This window comes from Catharus ustulatus, chromosome 7, assembly GCF_009819885.2.
Source record: "Catharus ustulatus isolate bCatUst1 chromosome 7, bCatUst1.pri.v2, whole genome shotgun sequence".
In the NCBI taxonomy this organism is placed as follows: Eukaryota; Metazoa; Chordata; class Aves; order Passeriformes; family Turdidae; genus Catharus; species Catharus ustulatus.
This window is the reverse complement of record NC_046227.1, coordinates 1980659-2007976: the sequence shown is the minus strand read 5'-3', so window position 1 is coordinate 2007976 and position 27318 is coordinate 1980659. Positions and strand designations below refer to the sequence as shown.

Genomic DNA, 27318 nt, shown 5'->3' with positions numbered 1-27318 from the left:
CTCCTCTGCTTCACAGCTGCTGTGCCAAGTCCCCCAGAAGGAGCTCTAAACACCAGGCACATCTCATCCCTCAGCCTAGTCCAGAAGGGCTCTCATTTGGGCACCAGTAAAACTTGAAATAATTTTAAATCCTATTTTAGGGATGTGTCCTCTAGTTTTTAATCAGGGTGAAGCAGTGCAACACCCAAATCATATTTCTGCTTGCCCTGTCCTGTTACCCAGTATCTGATATCTCCATTCTTTGTCTAAGAAACTCGAGGATCAGGAACCCCAAGGTGTCAGTCACCCTGAACACAGCAGGTACACAGGGCTGTCAGTCCAAATGTATTGCTTTCACATCATTTCAGCACTTCATTCTCCAGTGGGCCCATCCTTTCTTTTGCCCTCATTTATCCAAAACACTGCTGTTGCAAAAGCCACAATCATCCCATAATATCCCCAGTCTTAACATCCGACCCACAGCACCCGTGCTTGCAATCATCCCAGCGCTTATCTGATAAACTAATGCTTTATGGAAGCAATTATGTCCTATCTGCAGTGCCTCATGGTAACATCCTCCAAAGGGCTGCAGCGCTCCAGCCCCCTCCTCCCTGCACAAGCCATTCCCAATAGAAGAAGAAACTGGATACGAGCTGGCTCAGCAGGAGGAACCACTTGACATTCCTCAGTCAGAGGAGGCAGAGAAGGAGATTATTGGAAATCAGAGTGGACGGTTGTGGAGTCTCTGAGCAGTAACCTGCACAGGAAAGGCTCCAGCCCGAGGATCCCCACTGCTCATAAATCAGGTGGATGGCTGTGGGGACACCCCTCAGGGCTGGGCTTCCTCAAAGGTTGCCAACCTCTGCAGTATCTGTGAGAAATCATTCAAAGTACGTACATCACCACACCATTTCCTCATGTGCTGGAAAACCCACGTGCCTCACATCCTTCCGTGTCCTGGCTCCAGCTCACGCTGGCCTTGCTCATCCCCATCTTCTGCCAGGTTTATTCTGTTTATCTCCTGCACCTGGGTTAATTGCTGCAATTGACTGATACGGGTGGTGCAATGGGATGTAAATGAAGCAGGGAAAAAAGGAAGGGGAAGACCTGGGTGGGCTGCAGAAGCATTAGGAAAAGCAAGGCCAGCTGCATCCTGCAGAAAGCCAGGTCAGCTGAAGAGTATAATACGCCCTTTAAAACGTTAATGGTGCAAATTCAATAGCAGGGTTTGGGTTGTTGGTGGTTTTGCTGACTGCAAAGGGGAGTCCCACAGCCCTGTCACCACCCAGGGCGTGCAGGGCACCCCATGCTCAGGGCATTTGAGGTCTGGAGTTTGTCCTGTCGCACCCCACAGATCCCTCTTGCAGCATGAGCCTTGGGTCACAATGACCTCCAGGGTTGGGAATGATAAGATCAGCTCACAGAGCTCCAACATTTAGTATCATGCACAAACAATGCTAACATCTGTCCAGCTTTCAGGATAAATACACCAACCCTCCCTCAATGCTCTCAAAGCTCATCTAACAAAGGCAGGGCCTTCTGCTGTTCTCATCCCTCTTTGAGCAGCTCTAGGAACAGCAGCTTGGTTCAGCACATGGATTGCTCTAGATTGCACCACTGAGACCAATGGCCTTCATTCCTGGGATTAAGGAACAAGTAATCTGTCCCTGTTTCCATAGCCACTGTTTTCCCCCCAGCATGACAGTGTAAATGGTTTTTCTCCCAGCACAACCAAGTCTCAGTGCAGAAGGAATTTCCTTGCTCTGTTCCTAGAGAGGCATTTTTAGAGATGTAGGATTTTTTAACACTTATCACTGCCAAGAGTCTCCATCTGGTAAAGGAAAACAGGACCTAAAAGTGTCTTCACTGCCACAGGTGTTATTAACACCTTTCCATCACAAACCTGCCGTTGGATCCTTTCTCTGAATAAAATCCTCATTGCTCCTTTAGGCTGATGCCCCAGGATATTCTGATCTGCTTTTCCCATGAAAAGTCACTGACAGCCAGTCAATGCTCTCATCAGAACTCCACCTATTCCTACCAAAAACTACCAAGTGAGCAGCATTACTGCTCCTGGAAATGGAGATGGCCTGAGGTGACAGTTCCATGCCACAGAATCCCATAGCCACCAGACCAGATATTTAGCAATTCCTTGAAGTGCAACAGTTGCTACCATAGAAATAAATCAAATTACTTTCCTCACCTCGCATATGAATTAAGGCCCCGAGCCTCACTCCAGCATTGGCACCAACCCCACCCTTACCCTGCAGTTACCTCCAAGCAACCACTTCAGAAGGGCAGCACAGCTTTAGAAACATTAATTGGTCCTCATCCCAAAAATGCAGAGCCTCAAAAAGTCCTTCCCCTATTAAAAGGCGTCGGAGGGAGACCCCTTTTCAATTGAACCATCTTCTCAATTAGCACAACTGAACAAAACTCCTGGCACTGTTAGGGGTTGTAACTTCAAGCATTTGAAGGATGCTTCAAGCATTTTAGAATGAAGCTGAAAAGCTTTAAACTTCTAAGCTTGTTTTAATAAAACAGCATTTTAAGATTCCTATTTTTAAAACAAACCCAGAAACTTCTGCTAATGATTTTCAAAGTAGTTAAATGTATAAATGTCCTTATAAATGTAATGGCTCGCACTTGCAGGCTTGCTTTGTGAGAAATGCACACCCACAGAGCCTAAGTCCTGCTTTCATGTCAGGCTGACAGTCTCCTCTTTCCAAGCAGCACTTACATCAAGCTGTGGGCAGACACGCAGCGGGAGCTGGACGCCATGCTCCAGAGAGAGAGAGAGGAGTTCCTGCAGCCGCAGGAGGACCGGGACAAGGTGAGGAAGATGTTGGCCACTGCCTACGTCCAGTACCTGGAGATGTTCCGGAGGCTGGAGGCGTCCCACGACCACCTCATCCACCAGCAGAAGCGGGCGGCGGTTCGGCAGGTGCTGGACGGGGTCATGGGCCGCATCCTGGAGATCAAGAGAGAGATGGTGACCCTGGAGAGCTGCGAGTGTCACAGCATGGATGGCATCCTCATGGAGCTCCAGCATGTCCCGGTAGGGCCACCTCGATGAGGAGCTAATTCATAGCAAAGATGGGGTTTGATTTGTAGGGGTTTCATTTGGAGGTGCTTTTTTTGCAGGTGCTTTGCTTTATTTGTATCAAACTAACCCGGCCCTTCTGGGGTCACCAGGAAACTTCCAAGTTTTTCACAGCCCACCAACATGATTTTCCACGCAGAGGGCAGGGAAAGGGTAATCTGATGATGATTACAAAAGATTTCAGGGCTTTGGGACATTTAGTAAGGAATTCTGGGGCACAAGTTATTTTCTCCTGACACTTCCAGTTGGAGGCAGAAATACTGAAAGAGCCAGATGGCTCCCCAGCTGGTGTCACCACCATGATTCCTGGGGTTTTGACAACAGAATGGCCTGTGCAGTGCCAGAGTGCTGGCATCAGATGGCACTCACCTTTCTCAGCAAGGGAGGGGTCTTTGCCTGGGAGCAGGTGGGACCAGATGATCTTTTGTGGTCCCTTTCAGTTTGACCCATTCCACAATTCCATATTCCAACATGAATTTGTATTCACAGAATCCCAGAATGGTTTGGGGTGGAAGGGACCTTAAACTCTTTCCAGTGCCACCCCCTGCCATGGCAGGGACACCTTCCATTGTCCCAGGTTGCTCCAAGCCTCATCCAGCCTGGCCTTGGACACTTCCAGGGATCCATGGGCAGCCACAGCTTCTCTGGGCACCCTGTGCCAGGGCCTGCCCACCCTCACCCCCATCTAAACCTACTCTCTGTCGTAATAACTTCACAACTTTGCTGCTAAGTGCCAGGAGCTTGACTCTGCCAGATTTTAATGTGGGGTGAGATAGAAAATGTGCCACTGATAAGTAAAGTAGAGTCCAGTGCAGCCTGCCCTTCGTAGCACGGTGAAATCAGCACCGTGAATATGACAATGAGGCCAAGTGGGGAAGCTGGGCTTTAAAAGCAGCAGGAAAAACGAGCTGGCAAAGGTGGTTACTTCTCTCGCAGACAGCTCCATCTATTGTCACATTCAGGTACAGCTGCTTTGCTGAAACCAGCTGAAATTCCTGCTTTTTTAGGACCTGATTGCCCGATATCGTTATAGCATCATTCTGAGATCTGCACACGTGTTTCTGTTTGCCACTGCACATCTGCAAATTTAGGAGAGGAATTGCCAGGAATTTCCACCAGCCTTCAACATTAATCACTGTTTTAAACTGAGAGAGTATAAACACATCTCCAGGGAAAATAATCCTTCAAATCATATTTTGAAATCTTGAGCACTGCTGTTTTCATGACTCAGCAGTAAATCCATCTGCAGCAGAAAGTTGGCAAGTCTGAGAAGTTCAGGCCTGACATCTCCTCTAAAGCAAGCATAAATTCAAATTCCTGCACCACACCTTAATTTTAAGAAGGCATTAACATACCTACCTACCACAAAAGAAATCAATCACTGAGATTTCAGTTTTTTTCAAAGAAAGTATCTTCCATACTAGATAAGAATATAGATTTATGGGGTGTTCTTTTTAATAAATTATTAAAATATTCTTGGTAACAGAACAAAATGACTGGAGAAATAACTCCTGTTTCTCAAAGGATCTGCCCAGAAGGGATATCTCTGGTCATTCCTTTCCCTTTGTTATCAGTGCTAAAATCCTGCAGGATTGAAGGCAGAGAACACAACATTTTCTATCTTATGTGATGATGTTGCCTATTTTGTACTATGTCACTGCAAGGCCAAGCTTTCCTATTTCTCCAGTTCTGTAATTTTGTGCAGTTCCCTTCCAACAGCCAGTCACTGCATTTCCTGGGGTAATTGTGAAGGTATTTGGATCCATAAATCCCATGTGGAGCTGGGAGTGGCTAAAAAGCCATGAATTTGACTCGAGGTTAAACATCCCAAGCCTGACTTTTCAGTGCTGGGCCCCAAAAAGAGATAGTGAAGAGAAGCAGGCTCCCCACCCTTTCCAGCCTGGCACTGAAGCTTTGATCTCTTTTTTCCAGTCAGTAAAAGTCACAATCCAGAATCACTTGGAATTGAAGGCCAGGTGAGACATCGGAGATAATCCTACACTGCCTCTGCTCCCTGGCAGCCTAAAAATCCTCTCATCCTACAGGAGGGTGTCCTGACAAACCCCTTGATTTGTTATATCTTCAGATTTTAATTCACCCAGAGTTATTTGCACTCAGAGTACAGCATATAATAATGTCCATCAACTACCAAGGGCTGTTGGAAGGTGCAAACATGGAGCTTAGCAAGATAAATATTTAGAAACTTTATCAGACCAGACCTCTGCACTGATAAAATCATCAGGGATAAACACAACCCAACTTGGAAGGTTTCTTGTGATGTCCCTCAGTGTGCAGCTGAGGGAATGGGGAATGGAACTGGGAGAAATGTAAATCAGTTACATCTTTGTAATTCCAGAAATTAGTAAAGACAGGCACTTTCTGGTCATGTCTGATTTTAAGAAGTGTCTGAGATACCACAGCTCAAAATACCTGTAAAAAAACCCTAGAATTGTGCTTTAGTTCCTTATAATGGTTAAAAAAAATGGCAAGAGAACAGCTCTGTTTTTCCTGTTGATTAAAACAAGAAGCGGGATGATCACACAACCAAAGGTATTCAGCTCGGTGGAAATCTTGTTTAAATTTCTAGCAACCTTGCCAAATATTTTAGCAATTTGATAATATAATTGAGCCATTATAAGAAGAAAGATTTCTGGGCTCACATGGTTCACAAACTGGGTTGATTTATTTGTTTTTGTTGAATTAGGCCTAAAGTAATTGAAAAGTAACAGCAGCTGTTACAAAGGTCAAATTCCCCAATACTCAAAAAATATTCAACAACCTCTGTCCTTATTTTATTGCTTTGTAAAGGTGTTCAATTAATCAGTAATGTGATTTATATACAGTCCTAAAAAGCATCTTGTGACTTTCTTCCTCCAGGAAGACATAGAAATACCCATCCCAAAGTATTTTGTTAAAGAAAACCTGAGAACCCTGCAGGAGAGGGAGCAATACCTGCAGGAGATTTTGCTGAACGCTGGTTTGCTAGAAGAGGTAAATGTACCCAATACCTAAATATCATATTTGATTTGTTTAGATTACAGCCACATGTGTCTGAACACGACACTGAAGTGAGAAGTGCTTTTACAGCAGTGAGGAAGTAAAAGTGTGTTTACAGATAAGGCACAAGCAGAAAGAAATCTTAGATTTCCCTGTCAAACAATATCCAGTCACATCTCAAATCTGGGTAAGACTGAAATGATTCTACTCTGATTGCTGTGTGTGAGAGTGTTAGAAAGAGCAGCACTTTGGCCAAGTCAATGCTTTATTTGTCTAACTAACCCTCACCATGCAATTAGTCCAACTGAAACCAAGCTGTCCTGGCCCAGGACTCCTCACTGGAGCAGGCAGAACTCGAAATTCAGGTCAGCACAACTGTTGGCATTCACTTGTTTATAACCTCTGAACAATGAGTGCAGTTTCCCCTGTGCAGCTACAGAGCTGCAGCTGCTGGGAGGAGCAGAAAACTGAGTTTTGGCAGAGCAGAAGTCATTACAGACAAGTACATGAGCGCTGCAGTAGGGCTGCTCTGGATTTTATATACTTTTGACCTTTTGGGCGGGGCACGTTGACCCCTGAAGTAAACAACTGTGCCTACATGCTTGGATAACTTGGATTCATGGATGTTGTAGCCATAAGAGACAGTGCTGATGGCCCACTTAGTCACACTGCTGCCCTGAATTCCCCAGCAGTGATTGTGCCTGTTGATCCCACAAAATAACAGAGGGAAAGTCCCCAGGGATGGAAGCAGCCCCAGGCAGACTGCAGAGACAGAGCACAGGCTTCCCTGCTGGAGGCTTTGCTGGGCAGCTGCAGCACTGCCCTGCTCCTCCTCAGGACAGCTCTGGGTGACTTCTCTGCTCTTCTACTCACCAGAGCTTACTCTGGGCAGATCCTGTTTCAGCACAGTTTATCCTGGAGCCTTTTTGCTTCCCAGAGTTCTGCTCTTGCCCCTTTCCAGCGTGGCATCCCTTAGGGATGAGGTTGTCTAGTGAGCAGCCAGCTCAGGCAGAGCACCAGGCTCTGGCAGGGTCCAGCTGTCCCTTGCCAGGCTGCTGCAGGGAGCCAGAGGGTTCAATAAACAGCAATAAAATAACCTCACCCAGTGTAAAATCAGTGTCCTGTGCTGCACTTCCAATTCACTCACCGCTGGGATTGCTGCAGGGTTGTCAGCACTTCTGCACCTCATCCCCTCAGGAAATGCTGGCTGCTGTGTAACCAGCTGGAATTCTCCAGTGTCTGTGGCAGTGCTTTAGGGGCAGTCCAACATAAACCAAAACCAGTGGAGTTCATCTCAGGAAGCTGCTCTGCACATCATTTGTGTGATTCTGTTCAGGAAACCTCTTCTATGTAATTCTGTCCTAGAAAGCTCTGCTGAAAGTAAGTGCCACACATAAAAATATAATAATTAAATAGGAGTGGCCTGCAGTTGGGAGATGAACATCAAGAAAAGCCACTAATTCAGCTTTTTCATGGGGAGCATGAGGTTTCTCAGCAGTGAGAAGGGGGAGTCCCTTCTGTTCTCATCTGTATTTCCCCCTAACTTAGAGCAGCCCCCCCTTCCATTTTCATCAAAAGAACTCTGATCCCAGCAGCACATCCCAAATACTCCCTTCAGAATTGGAAAGGAAAACATTCCAAGCCTCAGAAATTCTCCTTTTAGAAGGACAAAGTCGCATGGTTGTGTCTTTTTGCTCAGCTAGATCAAGTTCAGCAGGACTGCATGAGCCATGCAGTTTCTCAGCAAAGCAGGTTTTCCTCATCACACATCAACAGGAGTCTCTGCTCTTTGTTTCCTAAGATAGCATTTTCTAACTGAGGCAGGCAATTAACAAAACATGTCTCTCCTTTGTTCATTCCCTTTTTTTGGCTGTGCTGTTGAAGGAGCCTGTCACAGCCATGACACTTGAAGAAGGCATTAAAGTGATCCAGGTGGCAGAACGGGCTCGCCAGGGCCGCGCTCGAGCAGCATTCATGAGGAGAATTTACCTTGAAGAGAAAAGACAAAGTAGAAAAAGGGAGAAAAAGAGGGGTAAAAATCCAGACCTTGCTGCCACTTGCATTCAAAAGGTGAGTTTCTTGTGTAGCAACAGTTCTGGCAAAGCCAAATGACAATGTTTTGGTCAGGAGAGCAGCTGTAGAGGGAAACACAGCTCACAGGGTGGGAAACTTTCTGAAATGGTCCTTTTTAGGGTATCCAGCAAGGTGAAATACATCATTTAAACCAATTTAAAAAATGAGACAGGACCCTAGATGTGAGATCAGTGGCATGAGTCCTGCACTGGCAATGCAGGATGACTTTGTAACTTACATGTTGTTTTTCCATTCTGATTTTTATGACCTCAGTTGCTCTTTCTGGCCTCCCCTTGGAATTCAGTGCATCTCTGAATTCATGCCTTTTCTGTGATCTCCAGGGGAAGAGTTCATTCCATATCTAGAAAAAAGTACAGAGGGAGGTCAGTGCTGAGTTCCACAAAGAGTTCTTGCACATGAATAATTCAGACAATTCAGCCTGATGAGAGCAGGAGCTCAGCCTAAATCTTATGTCTAAACTTCGTGAAGCAGTGACAGTTTTCAGAAGCCACCCAGAGCAGCATGAGGGGATAACAAACCTCAGAATTTGTTTTAAAAAAAAATAGCAGATGGCAACCTGTTAAAAAGCAATAGTTTCAATTGTATATTGTGCCTTTCCTTCCTCTATTTGTTTTTTCCTGTATCTGCCCCAGAAAAGGAAGCTGTACCAAGGCCCATTTATCTCATTAGAGTTTTGTTTACAATCCAGGTTTGGCGTGGGTACTGCCAGCGCAAGAAAACAGAGAAACTGAGAGAGGAGGAAATGGTATTTCTGGGCATGGTAAGTGGGGCTGTGCCTCAAGAACACAAAATGCCACACTGTTTGTTCTTCAGGCTTTTGTAGTTCAGCCCAAGAGGAGAAATTAATTTCTACGATTCCTCCTATTTTAAAAGGAGTCTCCAAGGAATACAGAGCTCAACTGAAATGATAAATGGCACAGGAGTAGCACAATTTGTCTTCTGCTGAATGGGTTTGTGCTGTCCATACATTCTCCAATGTGTGTGGCAGATGTGGAAACTGGCTGTGGAGAATTTGCCCTGGGTTCCAGGGAATTTGACCTAGGCATGATAAGCAAGGGAATTTTATTAATCAACTTTTAAGTCATGATTTCAAGTCTGGTGAGCTGCCTTATGTCTGGAGTAGAATTCATGAAGGTTGGAAAAGCCCTCTAAAATCAAGTCCAAGCATTAACCCAGCAGTGTCAAGCCCACCCCTAACCCATGTCCCCAAATGCCACATCCACAAATTTTTTGAACACTTCAGGGATGATGACTCTAGCACTTTACTGGGCAGCCTGTTCCAGTGCTTCACAACGCTTACAGTGAGCTAAAATAATTAATTTCTCCTAATAGTCAATTAAATTAAAGAAGCAAAATCCTTTTCTCCCACCCCTTTGCAAGCCACTGCATGTGTATGTCAAGAGCAGGGAAGAGAACCCTAAGAACTGGCATGTTAATCCATTGATATTTCCCTAAGTCCATGTAAAGTTTATCAAAATCTTCTTCACGTCACATTGCAGAGGCACAGGGAAATGAACAGCTCCTCGTGGTCAGGGGTGAAAGAACTCAAACACCCTTACCACAAGGAATCTGTTCTTCCCACCCCCTTCCTTGCAACAAACACCCAAAAAATAGGATTAATTCTTTACTGTTGACATTTTTTTGCCCCCCTCCAAGTTTGTGGAGGCACTAACAGGTGTCAAGCCTCACCCAAGTCCAGCTGCAGTAGCACAGTCCTTGTACCAAGCTCTAGTAAAGTTCTAGTAAAGCAGCAGCACATCACAGAAACATTCAGCACTGCTCTGCATTTGTTTATTTCAGCTTCCATGTTCTACAGTTCTTAAGTGATTAATTTATAAAGTAATAATTTAGTTTTGATTTAAAACATGCTTTCTAGTTTTCCCAGGCAGTTTGGGGGATTTTCCTGCCCAGAAATGGAATTGCCCTTAGCTGCTCTATAGTGTTCTGGAAACTGGTTGTGCCTAGAGAATACATCTCATATCAGTTAAAAATAACATTAATACTTTACCTTTAGGAAGGAAAATGTACATTTACCTAAGTCTTGCCATGTTAAATACAGGTAACACCTAAGGGATTGCTGCCTTTAGTATCTGCTGATCTCTAACAATTAAACAGAACCTTAGGTCCCAATTCTGCCTCTGTTTAAGACAAAATTCCCAGAGATTTTAACTAGTGCAGACTTAAATACTTGGGATGTACTGAAAATGAGTTAGAAATGGCACCTTTTGCAGAACAAGGGATTGTTTCCTGCCAAATCCCATGACGTTTCTGTCGAGTCCTTAGGAAGGAAGTCTAAATCTGGCATCAGTTATCTGAGGGTTCACAGCCAAGCCCTCATTTCATGGTGGCCAGTGTGGGAGGAACTGGTGACTAGGACGTGAACAGCCTGGTTTATGGGGATCATAATGTAATCTATATCATCAGAGGGATGAAGGGAATTAAAACCAAACACATCGAGTGCATTCAGTTCCTGACCTCCATTTAAAAGCAAGAGAATTGATGTTTGCTCCTCTGCACTCTGACTCATTGCTCTTTATCTAGTTTATAATCAAACATGTGGGGGAAAAAAATTGATAAATCCAAATAAAATTTTAAAAAATCTGTTAATCTTTCCAGGGCTTTTCTATTCCCTTTTCCTTTCCGTGCTGCATTCCCTTCCCTGGTCTCCAAAGGAAGCAGACATTGGTTCCCACTGATAGATAGGCAGGGAGCTCCAAAGGTCAAGTCCCTTTGATGTATGATCACGTCAGCCCTCTAAAAAATGACCACAGATCTTCATGTGTAAATATGTTGAATTTGCTTTTCTAATGCTGCACGACTTAGATAAATTAGAAGACCCAACCATCCATTACTCCAAGTCCATCCCAAAGGAGACTCGACTTTTGTTGTAATAAATATAATTTCTCTTATAATTAGGGCTTTTTAAAAAAAAATGTCTGTGTTACTTTGAGACAAAGACTGCTTTGCACAAAGAGATGATCCATAGGAAGTTCTGTGTAAAAGATTTCTGGGAAAATTCAATTGTGTTGGCCTAAAAAATAGGAAAATAAGTGTCAAAGCCAAGAATTGTCCAATCTTTTACTTAATTCAATGCTATTTTCTTTACTCTCTACTTGCTTCACAAAAAATTTATGTATCTTTTCTGGAATTCAATTCTATTTCATCTTTTGCTTGATGATGGAGAGCAAGCCTATGGTAGAGAGATTTTTCTTGGCTCAAAACTAAAGCCTCATTATTATTATTATTTATTAAAGCCTAATTGCAGAAACAGCATGATTCCCTCAGCCCACATTCTCCAAAGCCCTGATAAATCACACTTTGCAGTCCCAGTTTCATTTGTGAAGAGAAGCAAGCCTCCTAAGAGCACATATATCTTGATAACTGTATCCTGAGCTGCTTCCTGATCTTCCTCACAATTTCTGCCACAGGGCTGTTTACTGCCAGCTCCAGCATGACCACCAGAACCACTGCTCCAGGCACGGGGTTGTGTTTAAACCACACAGATGTGGCAAGAAAACACATGGAGTTGGCTGAAAACACACACATGATGTCTGAGCAAACCTGCATTTCCTTGCTCTGTTTTACCATCCCAGCTCCATTTAACACCCCAGCTTTTTAAACTGCTCTGTTCTTCTGGCATTTATAGATTCCCTGTCACTAAAAGCCCCGTTCAGGGGTTATGGTTGTTTAATTTTGCTGCAGAGCTCAGTGCAGCTGGCTGTGTGACCTGGCTTTTGGCAAGTGCTGTGTCTCAGCATAGTGCAGAGCAGCCCAAGCCTTGTCCTGGATCCACCCTCAGCACTCTCCTGCAGGAAGTTATACTTATAATCTCAGAGCACAGGCTACTGGAAAGAGGAAAGGCTGGGGTTAACCTAAAACATTAGGATAAACAGTTTGCCATCAGACTGATTTATGAGAGGGTAGGAGGATGTAGGGGACTGGAGGAACAGTTGGCTTACAGCATTTAGGTGGGAAGAACACGAAGCCAGCATGGGCCCAGGTGGCCAAGGGCACCTGGCCTGTCACAGGGCCAGTGTGGCCAGCAGGAGCAGGGAGGTGATGCCTCCCCTGTGCTGGGCATTGGTTAGGCTGCTCCAAGTGCTGTGTCCAGTTCTACCTTCTTCTTCTCAAAATATTCTGGAAGCCAGACAAAAAAATTCCAGTCAATGCTTTGGTACGTCCTCTGTTGTGTCTGGAGAAGTTGAAAGTTTGCCACGTGCCTTTTGTGAGGACGTTCCAATGCTGGCAAGTAAAAGTTGTTATTGAACCTCCTGAGCATTTTGTTGTTTCTGCACCACTCAGAATAAATCAAATTACCTTCCCTAAACCTGCTGAGCAGGAATTAGAAGAGTCCAGGAAGAAAGAATACAGAAAGACAAGTCCCTCTCTCCACCTGCAGTGCTCTAATACATTTTCCCCCAAGCCTCTTCTCCCTAGGCTGTCTCAGAACAGCCCCTCCTTCCATTTCCATCAGAAGAACTGCAATCCCAACAGCCCATCTAAAAACTCATTCCTTCAGAAAAGTCAACATTCCATAGCTTAAGGAATTCTCCTAGTTCTTTATGTCAAAGCCCCATGGTTCTTTGTGTCCTTTCTCTCCAATGGATACAGTTCAGCAGGATGCATGAGCCATGTGGAGCCATTGTGGCTTCCCACTGGAGCATCAGGCTTTCCTCATCACACATCACCACACCAGATTGAGCTTCTCCTAAAGGTCCTTAGAAAAAACATCTCCCAGGATGTCAGACTTCCAAGATATTGCAGGACAAGCCAAACCCCAGTTTAGCGTCTCACAGCTGTCAGTTTACACTTACACAGCTCCATCCTGAAATTCCAGCCCTTCCCAAAGAGTTAGTGATGCAATACCTGCTGTTCTGTGATTCTCTTACTGGTATGTCCAATATCTTTCCTTCCTCTGTATCCAAGGCCAGCCTGGATGGGGCTTGGCACAACCTGGGATAGTGGAAGGTGTCCCTGCCCAGGCAGGAGATGAAACAAGATGAGCTTTAAGATCCCTTTCAACCCAAACCATTCCATGATTCCATAATACTTTTCACATAAAAGGATCTGTGTGGTGTTAAATAAAAAGCTGTTCTTTCCTTCTTACTTCTTTTAAACATACCCTAATTTAGGCATGTTGTCTTGGTTAACGCTTTATTTATATCTGAGAAAACAGTCTGCCAAACATTCCTCCTTCTCGGAATTCCTGATAAATATAATTCATTTCATCCAGTCAGAAAAAAAATAAATAAATCAGCATTTCCCAGAATAGCTTTCTGTGTAAACATTATAGAATATGGCTAAATAAATATTATACAGGATTTAACAAACTACAAATTCCATCAAGTGAAATTAAAAATATTTAATCAGCTCTTCAAAGTGGGCAGCTACAGCAGTGGTGCAGTTCAGACCTGGTTTTGCCAAGCTTAAGATTAAAATTACTTTTGCTTGCCTGGATGTCAGCACAAAGTCCTCTGTTATTTCACATCTCAGCAGTGATAACTAATCTGTCCTGTTTTCAATAGAAATTTTAAGCCTGCTTATTTTTGAAACAGAAAGACTCTGGGAAGAAAGAAGCATGCTAAATAGTCTGGCTTTCATTGGCTGCACTCATACTAACAATGAAATCACTGCCTTTCAGAGCCCAAAACATGCTGGCCATGTTTAGTCCAGGTTTAACAGTGTGCCCACGTATCAATCAGAAATAAACATAACCAAAATTATATAAACTCATCAGGCCCTGCATGTAAGCCTTTTGTCTGGTTCAAATTATATCCCAAAAAGGTGTTACATGTATATATTTCTAAATATATATTAAATGAATCTCTAAACCAACCATTTTCAGTATTTTTTTAGCAAGGCCTCCTACTACAAATGCTTTGTTTGAATGCATATGACAATTACTTTAATTGGCAAAGCCATTGGAGTGAGTCAGAGAGTAGGGAAGCTTTAATGAATGCAATATATTTTGCTTACTTGTTCCTTTTTTTTTGTGCCTAATTTAGGAATTCAGCCATATAATTGATGTGGCTATCACCATTTGTGTACAGTGGAACCTCTATTAATACAATTTTCATTTGGGGGGTTGGAACTGGATGGGCTTTAAGGTGCTTCCAACCCAAACCATTCCATGATTTTATGATTCACAAGATAAGAGACCTCTTTAAAATCTTGCCTCAGCCAGACAAATTATATTGAGGAAATAAAGCAAGGACATAGTTCAATCCTGTAGCAAACTTTTGAATGCAGTTTGGATCACAGTTCAAAATTCAGCAGAATGGTATCACAGAATCACAGAATGATTTGGGTTGGAAGAGACCTTAAAGGTGATCTCATTCCACCCCTTGCCATGAGCAGGGACACCTTCCACCTGAAAAATAATAGCTGTAAGTAAAGAACAAGACCCCAGCTGCTCCGATAGTAAATTACTTCAGTCTACATGCCTTTGTAATCCAAATGTTTAAAAGAATAATTTCACTTTCACTACTGGTTAAAATACGTGACTATTACAACTACTTGCTTTACAATTACTTGGAAATAAAGCTTCTCCCCCAGAGAAGCAAACTGTAAATGTACTGAAAAAAATGCTACACAACTGGTTCACTTTTTGAAATCTTACAATTATGGGCAATCCTGGCTGTGGCAGAACATTTCCTGAAGCCCCATAAAACCACAGAGCATGTGCTTCAGTTCTGCTGTTCCAGGCCTATGACAAGAAGCTGTCCTAAATTAAGCACCCAGTAATAAAAGCTGCAGTGAATCTACCTCTCAGGCATAAAAGGGATGTTAGCCTTCCAACGTGGAGTGAAATGAAATGTATTTATTTCACTGCCACCAAGCCTCTGTCCCTCCTAATGGAACATTGAGGAGCAGTGAGTTCCACAGCAGGGCCTCCTCCTCTTCCTCCTTGGTGAGGAAGAGCAGCCCCCAGCCTGCTCAGCCAGCCTGCACACCTCCAAGTGCTTCATGATGAACAACCAAGGCAATGCTGGGGAGCTGACTCAGCACTAAGGCAGGGCTTTCCAGCCAGGAAAGGGATCCCAGCAATCCCAGTCCCAAGCTGGGAAGAGAAAACTGACACAGTTTTGTTGAATCACAGAATGCTGTAGTTGAAATGGGCTCTAAAGATCATCCAGTCCCACCCCTGCCATGGGCAGGGACACTTCCCACTATCCCAGGCTGCACCAAGTCCAGTCCAACCTGGACACTTTCAAGGATCCAGGGGCAGCCACAGCTGCTCTGGGCACCCTGTGCCAGGGCCTGCCCACCCTCCCAGGGAACAATTCCTTCCCAATATCCCATCCATCCCTGCCCTCTGTCAATTTGAATCCACTCCCCCTTGTCCTGGCACTCCAGGCCCTCTCCATCTTTCTTGCAGGACCCCTTCAGATACTGGAAGTGGCTCTGAGGTTTCCACACAGCCTTCTCTTCTCCATGCTGAACATCCCCAACTCCCTCACCTTGTCTCCAAATGGGAGGTTCTGCAGTCCCCTTATCACCCACAAGGTCCTTATCCCACTGACTCACCTGGGAGGTGTAGGAAATCCCTTCTCCCTTCTACTGGTGCATCATCCCCTTCCCTAAAACCTAAATTCTTTTGGGGAACAAGTAAAGAACAGAGCAGAAGAATCTTATCAGCACACTCGTGACTGATGAGTTGGAATAAAATTCTCTTTTAGACAAATGTCCATTTTGCCTTATTAATTTAAACAAGGATTTTAAAGACAAAGCCCATCAAACATTAGATAAGCCTTTTAAGTTAATGGACCATGTAGTCCTATTTTCCCACAAACTCAGGAATCTTCATATTATGCCCTATTTTTACAGCAACATCAATTATTAATATGTATACTTTTGCTGACAGAGGACCACACTAAAAATGTGAGTTTCGTTATCCAGTTCTGGGTCATTAACTGTGAAAAGCTTGTAAATATAATGGTTTATTCACATGGGAAGCCTTCATTAAGATGCATTATTCTACAACTGATGTGGCAGCATTGCATTATCAAGTTCACTGTCTCCATCTAATATTTGTAATTTGTTTCTAAATGAGTTGCTGTTTGTAGGGCAAGTTAACAAATTTGAATTTCACATGGCCAGAGAAATTTCTTAAAGATGGGAAAATGCTTCTTCCCCCAAGGAAAAGCTATTTATTAGCATCTTCCTGGAGAATGCCTCCCTTTGATTCAGAAGCAGGAACATTAGAGGCACTGAGAGAAGGGATGTTAGAAATAAATTGGCTTTTGCCTTCCTTCCATGCACATTAGAGTGCTATGGAAGCACATTCAGGATAACTTCAGAGCACCAGAATAGCCATGTGGAAACATGGAAAGCTCTTCCATGACATTGTAAGGCACAGGTCACAGGCTGGCCAGCAGGGATGCATTCCTGCTAGGGCTGTTAGAATTCATCCTCTCTCTTGGCACCCTCCAGCCATTTCACTTCCTATTCCCTCTTGCATCTTCAGATGGCCAAAGCTTTTTCACACCTATTTTCTTCTGAGTTCTGCTTGTTGACCAGAGAACACAACCTCCAGCAGGGCTGTTGGAGAGATTCTGTCTCCTTCTGAAGACCCAGGTTGTGCAGTTGGCTCCTTATTCCTGAGACAGGGTTAGGAATGTGTTAAACTCTGAAGCTGGTGAGGTTTAGGGTGACACATACTTCTGTGATTAGGTCAAGAACACTGTTGACAAAACAAAACAAGTTTAACAGAGCAGCTTTCTTCAGCTGCAAAGCTGGAAGGTATCACCTATGCTATTCATAGCTTATTTTCTTTTTTCCAAGTGTTTTAATAGTCTAAAACATTTTATATCATCATTTACTTGACAGAAGAAAAGCATTTTCTATGAAAATTCTTGACAGATGGTAGAGAACTGACAGCTCCATCATCTGGACATCTTGTTACATCTCTTCAGCAGCTCCTTGGTTTTGTCTAGTTTATCTTCGGATTCCTGCCCTACTTTATCAATTAATTCACTTCCTTGAGCATCCACATGCTTAGATCAGTTCTTACAGTCCAAGGAAGCTGTTTTTAAGATAGTCCCCATTTCACTTGTTAGCCCAGGTACACATAAGCTCTTTGATGTCTCTTCATCCTTGTTTTTCACAAGTCAATTTTTGTTTACATGACTGCATTGATTTCAAAGTGACAGAACAGAAAGTCAAGCCAGCTGTACAATCACCTGTGCTGTTTTATTTAAGAACCAAATGCCCATGGTATGATGTCCTTGCTGCCAGTCAGTGCTTTCCTCTTCTCCCAGAGCAGGAGCCAGCCTTACCTTCCTGACATGTGCTGCCCTCCTGCTCTTCCCTCATGAGCAGGGCACACTGTGTCTGTTCCACATTAGCCAGCCCTGAGTCCTTCAGGCCCCATTTATCACAGCCAGCTCAGCTGGGCTCTTCATTTGGTGCTCCCCTTCCCCATTACAGCTGGAGCATGTTATTGCCAAACCAGAAATCTGGAGGACTGTGGGGAAAAAAGAATACAGATTATCAACTTGTCCTGTTCTCTTTGATGCCTTTCTTTAGGGAAATGTTGAAAGTGAATGGCTGGAGTCTTGTTCTAGAAGTAGTTCTCATTTCTTCTGTTTTCTTGTAGTAAAACAGACTCTGGAAAAGAAAATTATTTTAAAAAATAAATACAAAGGGTAAATACAACAGAGCTTCTCACAAGCTGTTCTGCAGGTTTATGTCACCTTGTACTTGGTGCTGAGTACAGCTCAAACTGCCATGAGCAGATGTATTGATAACTGAATGGTGCTCAGACAGGGAGCTGCACAAATATTTACTCAGGGCTCGGCTGGGTTTTGCCAACCAGAACACATTCCATGGCCTTGTTGTTATCAGCATCTAAGCCAGCTGGTTCAGAGCTACCTGGACTGTGTCCACAGCAGCTTCATGACTCTGGACTCAAGTGTAGATATGGGCTGTAGCAATTGGCTTTTTGAGATAAGAATTTCCTACTGCTGAGCTTACATTGGCACCTCCTGCTTGCCAGTTCAAACAGCTCTTACCTCATCTGGCTTTGGGACTGATGAAAGGGAGGCTGAATAAATTCACAGTGGGAGAAGCTGGTCATCCAAGGCTCCCTCAAGATGCAGTGGGGAGCAGCTCAGAGGAGCTGCAAAGGCTCTGGGATAGTAAGGAGCAGCTCTGCTGCCTGTGCTGGTGCTCTCCATGTTGGTCTGGTTCCTACTGTCCACCACTTCCCTTGCTGTGGCACTGGCCCTCAGCTGCTCCTTGGCTGGCTGATCCACCTTGTTACAGTGGGAAGTAAGTAACCTGAGGAGGTGGGAGGAGAGGAAAAGACAAAAGGGATTATATTCCACTTTTCAGGGAGCTGAACTGGTTCACTGCAGGCTCAGGTGAGTGCCAGAGCCTGAGCAGAAGGGGAGGGATCATGCACCCAGCAGTTGAGATGGTGCAGGAGCTGACCCTTCCCAGCCCCAATAAACTGCTCACCTGGTGGCATTTCACCTTTAAGTGTTCAGGCTAAGTTGCAGAGGAGCCTGTCTCTCTCCATCCTAAAGCTGCAGGCATCCTCATGCCCATCTGATGGGAATTTCTCAGGAATCCCCTGAGGATTGCTGTAGGGAAACAAATAGAGGAGTTGGTGTTGAACATCAGTCTGGGAAAAAAGGCCTTGTGGGGGTTCCTCTGCTTCCCAAACAAGCCTTGAGAGAGCAGCATCACATCTGGCTGTCCTGGGCTTCATTTAACATCAGCAGGCAGACAATGGTGAAATACAAATAAACACTGTTAATAGTAGCTGTGTTGTACTTATAAATAGGTGCCGGTGAGGGGGAAGATTGGAAACACTTGACTTCCCTGAAAACTTGAATTGAGCAAAGGTAACATCTCAGGGTAAAAGGCAGGGCTTGGGGTCACATATTCAGGAAGGGAACATGTGCAGCCACCTTTCAAAACCACACTGCTGCTCTTATTTCCTCCTGAATATTTTCTCCCTGGTGGCCTTGACCGATTCCTGGAGCACAGTGCGAGTCACACATCCCAGATGCAGGGCAGGCAGTAAATTGCTTTCCTGAATGGGGCCTCTGTGCTTGCTTTGGACACTGTGGGATCCCTCTGGGTGCTCAAATTTGCTTGGCACTTACTAGTGATTTTTGGAACCTGGTGGAAGCATGGAAAAACGGGGAATAACAGATCTTAAATACGAGCTGGCCAAAGCTTTGACAGAGTTTTTTGTCTTCGCGGGAGGCCTCTGGAATTGGGACTTGGAGCACACCAGAAAACACATCACCAGAGCAAGAAGAATATAGTACTGAATTAGTCTGAGATGTGCTAGTTAAGGATAATTTCTATATACTCTGAAGTTGAAAGGCCAGAGCAAAATTATATTGGGGTTTTTTTTCATGCAAACCAAGCTTTTGTTCACATATGCTGCCACCTATGTCAGTCGCTAACTTTGAAAAGTAACAAAATCATACTACAAAACCAGATTGTCATATTTTCTGCTCTTTTCCCTTCTTAAATTTGCCATACACCATCAGACAATATGATTAATAATTCCCAAGTAGATGGAAAAAACAAATTGTTTAGAATTAAGAAAACCCAAAACCTAAAACGACAAAGCTAGCTCACAAATTAATCTTTTAAATAGATTTTTCTCTACACTTACAAGGTAGCAATAACTCATAAAACACTGGGAATATCTTAACTTTATCAATGATTGCAAGCTGAAAAATACAAAGTTTCAGCCCACCCACACAGATGGGTTTTTTCATGCTTCTGTATTTGAATACCAGAAAGACTTTCATTTTTCTCCCTCACACTACATGTGTAAAATCAATCACAGAGCAGAAATTATTCTAAGACTTGAAACTGGCTGAGAAGCCCTTCTCTCCAAGGTTATCAAATCATGGGAATCTTGGGGAGCTGCAATTTTTGTTATAGTGTTTGGGGGGTTGTTTATTCCTATTTTGCTGTTCCTCAAGGGAAGTTGATTTCCTAAAGGAGTCTGACCAGCTGCAACAAAATACCAGGAAACCACTGACCACGCAGTGCATATAAAAATTTCAGTGCACAAATTAAAAACAATACTGGCAAATTAAAAAGCACCAATAGGAAGTCCAGACATTTGAAAATTCAATTAAAAAATTCTCTGGCACCCTTCTGACATGGATAAAGCTGGCATTTGCAGAACAGCAGCTTTCTCACCTGTCTCATTGAGATGCCGGGATCCCACGCCGCAAAGGTTGTTTTTGTACATTGCAATGTTGTTAATTAATGCTGAAATACCAACAATAGACCATTGTGTGCATCCAGGCACTTTTTATGAGCTCAGGGGGTTTTTTTTGCTGGCTTCCTGCAAGTAAATTAAGGCTTAAGCTCAGATTCACTGTCAACCTGGCATTCCAGTAAATATTAAGTTTCTTTTCATTCATACCTTTTATTTTCTTCTCTCATTTTCAGAGCCTGCCTCCTGATGTGGAGGCAAGGAGCGTTTTGCAGAAAGCAAATGTCCTGCAAGGTGAAGTCCAGGAAAGAGAGGAGTTTTCCTTCAGGTATGAGCTGCGAGAAGCAGAGGGGTCCCACATCAAGGAAACCCTCCAGGACCAGATCACCCAGTGCTTCATCGAGTGCCGGTGAGCAGAAACACAGCCTTTCATCAGTTCATTTGCCCCAAAGAGCCTGCTTTTGAGTTCCTACAAACTGCAAAACCCATCTTTAAGGCACTGGTGCCAGTCCCAGATGAGGAGTTAGTTCTGCACCAGCTGCAAAGCCCAAATCCTGAGCTGGAGGATTCCTGGCTGGGGAGACCAGACCAGACATTGCTCCTGGCAGGGGTCAGAGGTTCTCCTTCAGTGGATAAAACATTCCAGTGGGGCACCTTCACTTTGCACATTACCTTGGGCTTAGTCTTTGGAATTATAAGCAGCCCACTCTAAACTTCAGGAACAGTGGCTTTTCTCCCTGTCTGAATACATGAGGTTTAAGAGAGAGAACTCACTCTTCCATGAGATGGAAGTACCATTATTTGCCATAGCAAATCCCATCACGTCACTGGCACTGCCATCCTGCTGCTGGTATTACCCCATGAATCTGAAGCACTTTTGTTCTTGAGGCCTGACCTTCGAGCCACTCCTCCAAATGTAACTTTACTCTGCTGATCTCAGTGAAACTTCACGTCTCAGTAGAGTTAAGCACATACTTACACAGTTTTAAACCCAATGCTGACACCTGTACTTCTCTCAGGAAGTTTACTTCAGCCAAAGACGTTTTGAGCCTGGCAATTCTGACACTGGAAACTCTTGTCCTAAGGAATATAGGTTGGTTTTATAATTTTACCCCATCCAGAGGATTAGTATGTAAAAGTAAATTGGGAAGCAGAAACTAAAACTTCCAGGATTTGGCAGCGAGGTTTCATTTGCTCTGCATAAAGCTGCTCTGCAAACTGTTTTTGTGTCTTGAGCTGCTCAGTGATGTTACAGGGTTTGTATTTGTCTTGTGGACTAGTGTCATGTCCATTAATCATTCAGTGTTTGCCCAGGGTACTGGACTTGCCTTCAGCGTGCAGTTTCCAGTTGGAAACACAAATGCATTCTGATGAAATCCTGCCCTGTTTGTTTAACTCCTTCAGTCAGGTTTGGGCAGCTGTGCTGCAGTGAAGTATTTGTTAAAAAAGAAAGAATGATCAAAAATAGCACTCACCATACATAGGTCTACCACAACCTGTTTCTCTTCTTTCTTGCACTTTTGCCTCTTACAGACTCTCAAGACTCCAGTGTATTTTTACTCTCCTTTAGAAAGAGCTGCTGGTTTTACAGACCTCAGTTATTGCAAAGCACTTTCCCATTCCCTAAATCAACTCCCTCCCAGGGCCTGCTCTGCACACTCCTTGAGCTGCCATTTCCTGCCATTCCCCACAGCTCCCAGCATGTTCTGAGGTACAGGAAGATCTTATTCCCTTTGCTTAATATTCCTCACCTAATAGTCATTCTCTACCATAGGTCAATCGTGTCCAATTAACTTGGCTGTTGAGCTGGGGCAGAACTCCCTGAAACACTGCAGGAACCAATGGCAATGTTTCTGTAGCAGATTAGCAGGGAGCAGGCAATCTCCCAGAGAACCAGGCTGAGCCATAAAACTCTTTAAAGACATTATGAGACACTATTAGAAGTTAAATCTGGTCCACAGAGACACTTAACAGCAGAGCCAACCAGCAGCCTAACCCATCCAAAGGATCATTGGAGGAAGCTGAAGCCACGGTTCAGTGGAGGGAGGTGGTGAGGGATGGCTGAGAGGGCAGTTCATCAAAACTCCTGCTGCCTAATGCAGGGAGCCCTCAGTCTCATGTACCTGTCTAAGGTGGAATGTAAAGTGCTGAGCTTTCTTTTTGTAGCCCTTACAAGCAGAATGTGCCTTCCTTGCTATGCGTCTATCTCAACTTTAGGTGAGACTCAAGGCTAGAGGCACACCATCAGTAGCCCTGAAAATGAATACCTGATTAAACAAACTGTAAGGGTTCCTTAGCTACCCTTTTTCTGTCTAGTCAGGTTCAGTTGTTTTGAATCTCATCTAGATTTGGAAATTAACAGAGATTATAGCAGATGTTGGAATATAAGCACCACATTAACTGATTTTGGGAAGCTTTATGGATAATCCTGAGCAAGAGATTATATTAGATGGAACTAAGATACACCCACAGGGTGCTTAGAGATAAGCCTCAAGTCAGGCTTGCTCTGCTGCATGAGACAGGGTGAGAAAACAGCTCCCTACCAACCTTGTACAATAACCCACCCATCTGAAGCAGAATCAGATTTTAACAATTAACCATTTTCTATCAAAATGGTCTGGTTAGGCTTAAAACTGCTTTTTGGCTTAAGATGTGCAGTTCTGTGGTCTGCCTGAGAACAAGGTCACTGCTGGTGGCAGAGGACAGTGACACACTTGTTGCAATCAGTGTTTGATCAGAGAAGCCCAGAATGGTTTGGGCTGGAAGGGACCTTAAAGCTCATCTCATTCCATGGGCAGGAACATTTTCCACTGGGCCAGGTTGCTCCCAGTCCCACCATACTTCCTGTAACTCTCTTCTTTCAAATGCACTGTTTGTCATGATTCCCAAAAATCAGCAGTGCACAGTTCAGCCAAGACCAGACAGCTCTCATTGATAAAAGCTCTTTTGGTGATTTAGCAGATGAAATTGTGCCCCCAGTGAAGGCAGTGGGAGAGCTGCCATCAGCTCCAGCACAGGCTGGACATGGCCCAATGCTGGAGTTCATTTCAATCTGGCTGAGTGAGGCAGTGATTTACAGAGCTGAGAGGAATCAGAGAGAGCTGCCTGCAGTCCTGGTCTTCACAGCAGGCCTCTGTCTAAGTGACCACAATCACTTCCCCGCAGACACATTCACTGGCATCTAAAATAGCTTTAAAAACAACAAAAAGATCAGCATATTTCTCCACAAGGGGAGTGTGTGTGTGTCCTGCAGAGCCAGGCTTTCCTGCCAGAGAACTGGGAGCTGTGTCCTGCTCAACAGAGAGCCAGGCCTGAAGTGTCAAGGTTTGCATTAATTATTACCTGCTAGGATATATTTTGGCTCTCCCCTAAGCCAGTCTGCAAGATCAACAGTTAAATGTAGCTTATAAATTATTCTTCAACTAGGCTTTTTGACAGAGTTTGCCATTTTCCATAGTCTATTAAATAAACAGATAAGGGGGAACAAAGATTCTTTTGAATAAATTTTGCTGTGTGGAGTAGAAAGTAAACCCAAACTTCCATATTTTATCCTTCACTCTAAAAGGACTGTGATAGAAAATACAATTAGCAGGTATTGTCTTTCAGCACAGTTACTGTTAGATTACAAAAGCAATGAGCACGTATTAAATTTCTCAACTTGTAAGAACTGCTGTAAATATTTATCGCTTTCATTGCACAAGGGAACAGCTGCTGTCATTTTAAGACCCAAACCAGCTTCTTAGGAAGAGAGGTTATAAAAAGTCAAGGAAAGCAAAACCCAAAGGAATAGACTAAATGAAATTGTTCCAGTTGCTTATATCAATCCTACTGCAGAGTGGATAAAATAATTTGGATGTAGCATTGCATTTTTCAGCCTTACATCCATCCTTCAGTTTACCTGGGCTGACTTCGGTGGAGCTGCTCTTTTTTGGCTTGCAAATTATTCACATAAAGCCTTCCAGATTTCCATGTGGCCTTGTCCAGCCATACTACAAAAGAAAAATATTTGGTTTTGAAAGCTTTGTGAAGAAGCATCATGCAGTTTACCTACAGACCTGCCCTTCTTTTTTTTTTTTTTTCCAAGAGAGTTCATAGAGCAGGAGTACAAATAATCCAAAATTAGCAGTTGCTATGATTATATTGATCTGAGACTGGATGGTAATCACTTGAGTCCCTCACATTCCATCCACTCATTTAATAACAGAGTTTCATATTAAAATACAGCAGAGCTGGGGTTTTAGCTTCAATTTCCTTTACTCTTCCAAAGCAAACCCATTTTTCTGTAATTTCACATTTAAGGTTTTGCACTGAGTATGCAAAGCCAGTCATCATCTTCTCAACTCTTTACCCACTGTGAATAAACCAGTTCCCAAATAACGAGTCTTGTTAGAAAAACGAATTTCAGAAAGGGATGGGCAGAAAAGGGAAGAAGGATCCCTTTATTATCCAGAGAAACACAGCAGTATCTTTGTCTAAGACAAGTCTTTTCTGACAGAAATCAATACAAAGGACGAGGAATCAAGATGAGGTTTTTATTACCAGAGATGGCCTCCAGAATCACAGGGGAGAGCCTCATGCACGGGCTCTGCTGTGATGTGCCTCATGCCCTCGAGCTGTAACAAATTACTCCATGAATTTCTTGCAGGATTTATCTGCCACTGCTCAGAGCTCTGGGGAGCATTTCATCAGTGGCATCGCTGACCTAATAACAGGGGATCTAAGTAATAGCAACTTTTATGGAGGCTGTGTGTTATTCCCACAGATTTGGGGATTGGTTTTCGGGAGGGAGGAGGCGGCGAGGGGTAAATGTGCTTTCATAATAGGTTTACACTTTACTGATTAGCTTTGAATGATCTTCTTGCTCTGCCTGCTGACTCGAGTACTGTCAGAAAAGGAATTGGCCAAGCTTCATGGTGAGTGAATGAGACTCCTCCTGAAGCAGGAGAGGGGGGGTTCCTGCGCTTTATTTATTCATTTTGAACATTCCTGACAGCCAGCCTGGGCTTTGATGCAGAGGGAAAGAGAAAGAAATAGGAAGTGATGGTGTTATGTTTCCCTTTTTTTCCCCAGTCTGTTTTGTGGAGCTGAGTTTACTGCCAATACTCCTGTTCCTGGGGCTCCCTGGGCAGCAGGGGATGGGGAAGGGGAGGCAGGAGGGAGATGAATGGAGAGAGAGATTTTTGCACTGAAACCCCACAGAACAGGGAAAGTGTTCATTCGTGTCAGGCACTGCCCGTATCGCGTTTCACACTCCACTTTGCTTCTTCACAAATCCACTGTGTTTTATGGAGTCAGTGGTGAAGCTGCCAGGCAATCCATCAGCAGTGAAGCCTGGCCAACAGGACAGAGAGGGATGGCACCTCAGCAGTGCCAACAGCAGCACCCCCTCCACTCTGCTTCCGAGGAATCGCGGCTCCGAATCCGTCCAGCCTCGCGTTGCTTTCCAGTCCCATCTGGCTCACCTCAACCTGCCAGCTGTGCTTTCCAAGCAACTCAGCAGCATGGACTGCAGCCTCCACACAATATGGCAGCCACTCATGGAACAGCTGATGGGAAAATTGCTTAAAAACCAGGTTTGGTGCCCTGAGCCACTCCAGCAGACTGTTGTCCAAGAGAAGTGCCAGCCTGAAGATCCGTGAAACACAACCAAAGACATCACCAGCCCCTTGATTGCAGGCCTCCTTCTGTACAGTGCCCTGTTAGTCTGGAAAATCCATTCCCTCCTTGTCTGCCCCTCCTGCAGGGGCATTCCTGCTGTAGGAACCTATCCAAAAATGCCTCTTTGGTATTTGGCACTTGATATTCAGCACAGAGGAGTTGCTGCCCACAAGAGCCATCTGTGGATGGGTGAAGAACCATTCTCTTTTCACCTGATGAAAATTGTCATTACTTGTTTTCCCTGTCATCATTAAAGGATTGTCACACACTCACAAACCACTTACAGGTGACATTCCACTCAGGGCCAGAAGTTACCAGCTAGGAGCAGCTGTGAGTTCATGGTAAAAATCAGGATATGGGGATAAATAAGTGGTTGTCTGCTAATTCCACCAGATGAGGATGAGCTGAACTAAATTAGAAAGAGATTTGTACCTGTACCATATTTTCTCCTGTCCTCACCTGGAGCTGAATAAATCTTCACCTGCCCTTTGTGCAGTTTACACAAACCAAACTCTTCTGGGAATAGCACAAAATAAGGAGATTCTCCTTCTGAATCCCTCTGCAGGATTGTGTCTCTTACCCAAATCTTCTGGTTTTCCTCAGCAGAGTGAAGACAAGCTCTGAAAAAGGATGGCACAGCCTGGGGTGCCCTCTGCCCAAATACTTGGTCTTCCTGCAGAAGTCAAGAAACATTATTAGGAGAGGCAATGTCTGGGGGGGTTTTCTATCAGTAGTTTCACCTCTGTTTTCTGACAGAGCCAGCAATCCCAGGTGTTGCCAAGGCAGTAAGCTCTGTATCCCAACAATCAGTGCTGGTGCAGAGTGCTCTCTGAGTGCCTCTCTTCCCTGCCAAAAGGCATTTCTGCAGGGACAGCTTCCATTTAACATCCTTCTCCCTGAACATAGCTCAGCCTGCTCCCAGATGCTGGGAGTTTCAAAATCCAGCAGGAACAACCCAGCAAAGCCTGTCTGGGACCCAGCATAAATATCCTGTGAGGCAGAGCGTGCTGAGCTCCTCGCTGCAAGCAGCCATGGCAGTGACTTAGAGTACATCTGTGGGAACTGAAATCCTGCCTTCGGGCTCCCGGCTGAGACAACCTCCAAGACTGATTAATTAACATAATTAGGAGCTGTAAACATTAATGGGTAATGTTCAAGCCTTTCCTAACACGTTCTTAAAAGCTTCCACTGAGCAGTTATCTGTTGACTAATTTTGGCAGGCATCTTTAGGGCTGGAGGGAGCGAGGGAATGGAATGCAAATGCACCACTGGCTCACGGGAGGAGCGAACC

At 44.2% G+C, this 27318-nt stretch overlaps 1 protein-coding gene across 1 annotated transcript in view; it reads left to right on the top strand.

Moving 5' to 3' along the window:
- The window catches only part of IQCA1 (IQ motif containing with AAA domain 1), a 97630-nt gene that overhangs the window by 7866 nt on the left and 62446 nt on the right, over positions 1-27318 (top strand). The window contains exons 2-6 of the mRNA XM_033064885.1: positions 2713-3037; positions 5960-6073; positions 7964-8149; positions 8862-8933; positions 20606-20778. Of these exons, the coding sequence (XP_032920776.1) occupies positions 2713-3037; positions 5960-6073; positions 7964-8149; positions 8862-8933; positions 20606-20778 (870 nt within the window). The remainder of the gene's footprint in view (positions 1-2712; positions 3038-5959; positions 6074-7963; positions 8150-8861; positions 8934-20605; positions 20779-27318) is intronic.